Here is an 8,434-nt window from a genome sequence, read left to right on the forward strand (position 1 = left end):
CAAAGGGACATCAGAAGCAACCTTTCCGTCGAGGTCTTAAGGAAAACAGCTTAGGTGTGCCCGTGTTCGTTAGCCATCCAGTGCTTTTATGGCCGTGCCAGCAAGACTATACACTCCAAAACTAAACTCAGTGTGATGCCGGCCCATGATGACCCTAGAGGACAGGGTCGATCTGCCCCTGTGGGTTTCAAAGATTAACTCATCAGGAGTAGAAAGCCCCGTCTTTTTTCCCAAGGAGTGGTTTCAAACTACTGACCATGTGAATGGCAGCCCAAGGTATAACCACTCTGCCACCAGGGCTCCTGAGCAACCCTGTAGAATAGGGCAGATAACAGCCCCATTCGGTTCCCCAGGCTGTATAGGAGCAGACCACTGTCTCTTCCCCATGGGGTGGCTGGTGTATTTGAACTGCCAACCACTGGACCACCGGGCCTCCTTAGTTTAGGAGAGAGAGTTTTGTGGAGGAATACAAGGCTTTTTTTTTTCTTGTAATGATTTTGGCTTCAACATACATGTGATTGCTGGCATTCAGCTGCCAACCAGGTTCGTGGTTCAGACCCATTGTGACTTGGAGAACCACCTGGCCACCTGTGTCCTTAGAGATTGCAGCCCAGAAATCCCTGTAGGGCACTTCTCTGCCACACACGGTCACTGGGCGGAACCAATCCCACAGCATCCACCACCGACAATTGGGAGTGAGGAATCACTTCTGTCCCCGCCCCCAAAGAGCGGTACATGTCTGAAATAGCAAGGGTTAGGCATTGGGCTGCTAAGTGGGGGGTGGATGGTTCGAGTCCACCAGCCACTCCGAGGAGGAAAATGGGACTGCCTATTGCTGAGAGAGCTGCAGCCTTGGGAACCCAGAGAGTCACGCTGAGCCAGAATGGGTGCCGTGTCGGTGGGTTGTCTAAACTCCGTAGGTTTAAGTGTTGCTTATTTGCTCCTGTTTGCTTCCCTGTGTATTTTAATAATGTTTTGACATTCATACACGATACTTAACATGAATATTTGTGCTGCGTTTCTTGTTATCACAAGACAATGCTGTTTAGAAAAAAGTGCACCATCAGCTCACTGCCATCAAGTTGCTTCCGACTCACCTGGACCCTGCAGGGTAGACCAGCACTCCTCCCTGTGGGTTTCTGAGGCTGTACATCTTGGCGGGAGCAAACAGTTTCATTTTTCACACTCAGGGGGCTGGGAGTTTGAAATGCTGGCCTGTGGTTAGGAACCCACTACCCTACCAACATGGGTTTAAAATGAACCCCCATTCAGGCTATCACCTCAGCTCCACTTTGGAGAAACCTCAACAGTTGAGCGGTCCTTCCTTACCGACTCAACTGCCACTGAGCTGACGCCAACTCATCCACCTTAGGGGACAGGGGGAACTTCCCCAGGGAGTTTCCAAAACTGGACCTCTGCACGGGAGCAGAAATCCTCATCTTTCTCCTGAGGAGCCACTGTTGGATTCGAACTAGAATCTCTGATAAGATCTGATTGCCCTGCATTCTCCTGGAGGGCCACAGAAGGAGCTCTGTCGTGAAGTCACCCTGGGCTGGCCAGGAACTTTGAAAGCTCCCAGCTCAAGCACACCCCAGACCAGTTACACCCGAATCTCCAGCTGGGCCCAGACAGCGGGAGGGCCGTGTGTGCAGGCAGGCACCGCGGGCAGTAATTAGTCCTTCACCTGTGTTTTAATTCTGCACGGGTGCCCCAGGTTTCGTGACATCTCCTTCTGTGAGCCTTTAGAGTGGATACCATTGTCAGTTGCTGCCACTTGGGCCCTGACGCACGGCGACCTCGTGCATAATGGACCCCTGCCCGGTCTGGTACTGCCCCCTTGGCCAGTTGCTGCCTGGGCTGTTCTGAGCCAGAGGGTCTCCAGTGGCTGATTTTCAGAAGCAGATTACCAGTCGGTCCCACATATGCCGCAGTATCCCCGGGAATAAAGCACAGTTCCTCGTCAGGTTCCGAGCATCGTCGCTCAGGGCCCTGGATAAACTCACTATTGTCAAGTCTATTCCAATCGGCCTTGGAACCAGTGGGGTGGGGGCGAAGGGGGGGTTCTGAGAATGTAAATCCAGCAGGGTGTAGACAGCCTCATCTTCCTCCCTCGGAGTAGCTGGTGGGCTTGAACTGCCAACCTTGTGGTTAGCATCCCAACATGTAACCCACTCTGCCACCAGAGCTCCTTGGGTTCTAGCTAAATAGGTAACAGCCCTCTGGGTGCAGGCCGCCCTCCACTAACAAGCCTCCTCTCCCTCTTGGATGCCCTGCAGGAGCTGCACTGATAGCTGTTTCCTGGATTCTTCCCTGTATCCAGAACTAGCCGACATCCAGTGGTACGGGCAGGAAAAAGCCAAGCCCGGGACCCTCGTGTGAGCCAGGACGGCCTCCGTCGGACCGCCGCAACGCCATTCTGAGATCACCTCACTGCCTCTCATTTGCCTTACCCAGACGCACTGTCAGCCCGCACCAGCTCCGCCCTCAGCACTTTCTCTCGCTCCCTCTCTCGCCCATCTCCGCATCCCCTCCCCCCGACAATAACCTGACTGAGGAGACATTTCTGGAAGGTTCCGGTCCCACTGTGTGTCCCCTGGCTCTCATGCCCACAGAGAGCCAGATACCAATCCTCAAAGGCACCTTGGTGGCTTCCCCCTGCCATGACAGCCCCCAGGCCAGGGGGCCTGGAGGAAGCTGGCTGGCCTGCAGATCCGGTGGATGAGTGGCACGCGTAGAGAACCTTGGAAGGGGCATGAAGCACAGGGTGACGCAGAAAGACAATGAGGCTGTGCCCAGCCTGCCACCTCGAGCCACCACGCACGTCAAGAAGAGGAGGCCTGTGGCTATTCGGTTTAGGCCTGAGATCTTCCTTACGGAAACACTTGGGAGGCACGGGTGCTGGAGAAGGCGGGAGAGACTGAAAGCAAGCTGAGCACATCAGAGATGCACCAGAGGTTCACAATCAGTTCTATACTGCCAAAGATTAAAACAGATCAATCACTAAAAACACAACAAGGACGTAAAGGCGCCAAGAGGAAGGCATTCTTTCTGCAATGAAATTTCTCCCCCTACCTTCTAAACTGCTTCACCCTGCCCCGTGCCACCGTTTCCCTCCGCCTGCTCCCTTCTCTCTCGGTGCAGCACCCTGCACGGCTCACCCGCTGTGAAGGCAAAGACGGGGCGGCGTGTGGGCCAGCACTGCCCACTCAGCCTCGCCAGTCAGACAGGACGCCGGCCCGTGGGCTCAGTTGGGTGTGCTCGCAGCCCTGGTCTAGACTGGTGCGTCAGCCTCTGCCCTGCCCCAGAGCTGCTTTCCTCCTGGATTCGAAATAAACTTAAGGAGACGATTGCCAAAAGTGGTTCCCTTATGACAGCAGCCAGGAAGAGTGTATCTTTGTGTTTTTTTGCGCGCGCGTGCGTGTGTGTATGTGTGTGTGTGTGTGTGTCACAAGGTGTTTTGTTCGAATTTTTTTTTTTTCTGGAAAAAAGCACATTGCAGTCCGTTTGAGTACTTGACTCCTGTGACTTGTTTTATGTTTGTTAGGAACCTGTGTGACAAAGAGCTCGGCTCTGACTTCTCTGGGGACCCGGTTACTAATGTGTCCCTTATTCAAAGAACCTCACGACGCTCTTCAGTGGTAAGATCGTACTTGTGGGTCGACGCTGGCAGGCAGTGCAGGGTTGAAAACAATGCCCGGATAGGAAACCCACCGTGGCCGTGATGTGTCACGGTTGTGCGCCGTACCAAAAGAGAAGGAAATGAAAATGCGGGAGCTGCATGTTTACATGTGTTTTGAGCTGCGCTTAACACACAACTGGAAAGCCATCTTCAAAGGCCTCAGAAATACTTTTATCCTAACTGCCAAGTGCACAATCGCAGATGGTCATTCAAGGTGGTGCACACCAGGTTCCCCCTCCCAGGGATGCTGTGCTCGGTGCAAGCGGGAGGGGACATAATTGTCGCTTGTAATCACTTCCTATCAAAAGGCATTCAACAGCCAGGGACAGGAGCGGGGACGGGGGCGATTTTTGTGGAAAAGCGGAATTGAAATTAGTTTTAGCGTCATAAGATTTTTTTTTTTCTTAACGTATGTGTGATCCAAGAGTAACAGTAGACTCTGCCACACCCGGAGGGTGAGAAGGGGCAGACACACGGGCGGGATCACAGCTTGAGAAGGCCTGGCCAGTGAATGTCTCTCAAGGAGCCTAGGCCTGGTCTGCCCACCTCTGAGTGGCTGGGGGGGGGGGGGTAATACTCGTTTGCTAGAAGGATCCCCTGTGACAACACTTTAGGGGTAAGCCCCTCTGGGTCAATACGAACTGGTTACGTTACTAAATGATTTGAGGGGGTGATGGGGCGGCCGGGGAGGGGGCGGTCTTTGTGATTTGTTTTGCTGTAATATTGACCCCGTGCCACCGCCTGCAGTTTGTCTTCCTTCTCCGATTCTGAGACATCTTACACGGGCCGTTCTTTTGAACTGGGTGCAACCGGAAAAGACAGGAGGGGACGAGGTGACGTCCATGGAGAATCGTTTGAAATTAAGTCTGGGGTAAACCTCTCCACGGCCACTCGCCCACTTGAGTTAGCAGGAGCGAGAGTGTTCTCTCGTAGTGAGTTGGTTCATGTTCTGGTTTCGGGGGGCAGGGGAAATGAAGTGGGAGCGGGAATGACCATTCAGACAAATGTCAGGATAGTCTGGTAGAAAAGAGAGACTAAGTAAAACAGGTTTTACTGTTTCGCTGCGTTCAGTTCATACAAAATGTACATAAAATGTGGGTCCTTTGAGACTGACACGCTCAATTATCAATGTGGTGGGAAATTATATAGCTATTGTAAACAAGCACTTGCAAACTCTATAGATCCCTATTTCTTTAGAACACAATAAGATGAACTATGAAGGCCCTGGTCTGACGTAGGAGCCCTGGTGGCCGACTGCTGACCGAAAAGGTTGGTGATTCGAGCCCCATGAAGGTCTCCCCTGGAGAACAGTGTGGCCCTCTGCCTCCGCAAAGATTTACCACCTTGGAAACCCTCGGGGGCAGTTCTGCTGTCCTACAGGGTCGCTGTAGGCGGCACCCACTGGAGAGTAGAGGGGGTGGATTGGTTTGATATAAAGACCCCAGTGGAGTCTCTGGCTACGTGTAAGAAATGTCCTGCCCCACCAGAAGACCTGTGTCAACACGTGCCTCAGGCTACGTTGTGTGACAGTTGAGTTTCAAAACGTTTTGTTTTACGATATGCAGGTGAGTGTTGAAGCTGGCAAAACTCCAATTTGTTTTCACTCAGTATTAATTTAGTTCTAATGAGAGCAAACCCCATCCAGGTGCTATCAGCTGACGAGTTACTGCTTGGTTAACTAGGTGTAAAGTTTTACATATACATTAATGTCAATAGTTTATGCCGCGTTGTGTAAAATGGACTCTAGTTTAATAATGGGGGTGGGGAACACAGATTAGGTGGCTCCTGGAACGGACTGTAGCGCATGTAAGATGATTTTACTGGATTCTGTTCAACTGTAATCAATGGGAAAAGATGTATGTTGTAGAAAAAGTCGCAGAATTAAAGAGAACTCTGCTTTTAATTTATTCTTTTTGTATTAAGAATTTGTATAGTACCTTTACATTTTGCAAAACAGTGTTGTCAACACTTATTAAAGCATTTTCAAAATGAAAAGATGCCAGGGGCCTCTTAGCCGTTGTTTGTGGGCGTCTGCGTGGTCCGTGTTTCCTGGGCTCACACCAGGGGAACCCTCGAGAAGGCTGCAACTGAGAGGCCTGGGGCCTCTTAGGTCTTAGGGTTCAAAGTTCAGAAGCCTAAATGCTTAGAGAAACACCCAACATTAGCGTCACCAAATATATTTGAGTAGATTACAGCCATGAACAGGGAACCGTGAAAGTGGACTACAGAGGGTGTTATATTAATTTCTCAATGGACAGCCAGCAGAGGCATGGCATATCCTGAAACAGCCTGTAGTCTGACTCTGGAATTCCTGATTCTCCAACAGGCTGCTTGCAGTTTTCCAAAAGGTTCCAATGGCCAAGGCCGAATGTCGCCTCTGAACTGCTTACTAAGCTATTGTTGGACCTGAAAGGGACTCCGGGCACCAGCTCCTCTCAGATGCTACAGGACGCCTGAGAGGAGATGGCTTTGAGTCATCCCAACTCTCTGAACCCAGGAAACCAGATTCCCTGAGAACAGAATGCCCACCTGCACCATGGCTTCAGACTGTTTACAGCTAGCTTGTTGTGACGAATGAGTCCGGAGCCTATCAAGGAGTACCGAGGAAAGCTAACTAGGGTTGATTGACCCCCAACTGCAATCATCATTAGGTCCTAACTGGCTGAGGGCTGAGAAAGCTACAATTTTTTTTAAATCGCATTTTGAGTAAGGGCACTGAGAGCAGTAAGTAGTATAGTAATATCACCTGAACATAAATGGACTTTCATTGGCTGGTTTTTGTAAGTGGATCCCCAGGAATTTCTTCCCAGCCCATCTTGGTGTGGAAGCTCCTCTGAAACCTGTTAATCATCACAGCGACACTGAGTGACAGGCGCTATCCTGCAGCTGCAATCAACCCAGGCCTCCCTCGTCCAAAACTGAAGACCAAACTCACCACCTGTGTCAGTCTGGATACTTTGGAGAAACAAATCCACAGAAACTCATGTATAAGAGAGTTTTACATAAAGGTTAAATGTGCATCAAGAAAACATGCCAACCCAGTGCTGCCCAAGCCCACAAGTACAATTGCTGACCCAATCCACAAAATCCCCCTCTAAATCACAAAACACACACTATGATGCCAACTGCAGGAGGAAAGCTGAGTGAATGTGTAAGCATCTCAGTGCTGGCAGGGGTCTCCACACGGCTGCTCCAGCCCTGGGGTAGGTCCATGCGGCTTCTCCTTTGGGATGTCTTGCAGGAAGTGAGCCTTGCCAGCTAAAGCAGGGAACTGGCTAAGGCAGCTGCACCCTGGTCCGACCATTAGAAAGCAAGAGACCCGAGAACTAGAAAGGCGAGGCTCACGGAGCCATTTATCCCTCTGCCCTTCAATTAACCCCACATGTGTTCATCGGCCAGGTCGGTACAATAAACTACCTCACCACCACAGCACGCAATTCTGTAGTGCAGGTTAGAACTGCCCTTGTGGGTTTCCAAGACTGTTACGTTTTACAAACAGAAAGCCTCGTCTTTCTCCTGTGAGGTGGCTGGTGGTTTCAAACTACTGATCTTGCAGTGAGCAAGCCAACTTCTTACCCACTACATCACCAGGGTTCTTGGTTCATTTAGCAGAGGCTAATTCCCTCTTTAGAATTCTAGTCTCATTTTGTTAGCTATACAAAGATAATATATTCCAAATGACATCCAGCCATCCTGCAACAAGATGATTTGCCACTCAGGAATACTGCCTCAGTTTCAGTACCACTGTTCTTAGCAGTTCACTGCCGGCGGTGTGCAGTGTGTGCGGTACATGTACTGTTCCCACCAGTCTTGGTGGGTGGGGCAAACTTGGAGGGCATCCTAGGTTTTTGGGGCTTTTTTTTTTATCATCCTTAGCTTCTACCTCCATGTTGTTCCTAGGTCTCTGTGGGATTCAAAGGGTCACGCAGGGAGACACTCAATGCTCAGGCTCCTTACTACTGTCACTTTGCACTCTCTGCACCCCCACTACAGGCCAACCTCTGTCACCTGCGTTCTACAGCCTACCACCAAAGCAGCGGCCTACTGGTCCTACGGGCACAAGGGGCCCATATTCCTGGGGGAAATGTTGAGTGCCTCACTTCAGTGGAGACTTTCCCGCCAGTAAATCCCCGGACTGATAGCCCAGCAGACATCCATTCACTAGCCAGAAACTGCAGGCTGGAGAATGGGAATTTTGGTGGCGTAGTGGGTTATGACTAGGGCTGCCAGGCTGAGCGAGGAAGACGAGGCTGTCTGCTCCTGTAAAGATGAACCGCCTCGAACCCTTGTGTAGGGTCATGAGTCGGAGTTGACCAACCGGATGGTCATGGTTTTGAGTCATGTGATACAGTGGGGTGAGTGAGCATCAGACTGACAGATCATCAGTTCAAACCTACCAACCGTTACAGTCTCATAAACACACTATCAAACACCATGAAAAACACCCACCCAACAGAACACAAAGAACCGAGATCCTCCTGGATAGACATTTGTGTGCATCAGAAAAGTTCAACTAATGCGGTGGTTCTCAACCTTCCTCATGCCGCGGCCCTTTCACGCAGTTCCTCATGTTGTGGTGACCCCCCCCCAACCATAAAACTATTTTTGTTGCTACTTCATGAATGTAATTTTGCTACTGTTATGAATCGGGCAAGCCCTGGGAAAGGGTCATTCAACCCCCAAAGGGGTCGTGACCCACAGGTTTAGAACCACTGCTCTAAAGCAAGAGAAACCATGGAATCCTACACCTGAATG

General features: G+C 50.8%; 1 protein-coding gene across 1 annotated transcript in view; it reads left to right on the forward strand.

Moving 5' to 3' along the window:
* FRMD4A (FERM domain containing 4A) overlaps positions 1 to 3,347 on the forward strand; it is a 234,881-nt gene extending 231,534 nt beyond the window's left edge. The window contains exon 23 of the mRNA XM_075552351.1: positions 2,277 to 3,347. Coding sequence (XP_075408466.1) covers positions 2,277 to 2,379 — 103 coding nt within the window. The 3' untranslated portion in view covers positions 2,380 to 3,347. The remainder of the gene's footprint in view (positions 1 to 2,276) is intronic.
* The last annotated feature ends 5,087 nt before the right edge of the window (positions 3,348 to 8,434 follow it).

This window comes from Tenrec ecaudatus, chromosome 6 (genome assembly GCF_050624435.1).
Source record: "Tenrec ecaudatus isolate mTenEca1 chromosome 6, mTenEca1.hap1, whole genome shotgun sequence".
In the NCBI taxonomy this organism is placed as follows: domain Eukaryota; kingdom Metazoa; phylum Chordata; class Mammalia; order Afrosoricida; family Tenrecidae; genus Tenrec; species Tenrec ecaudatus.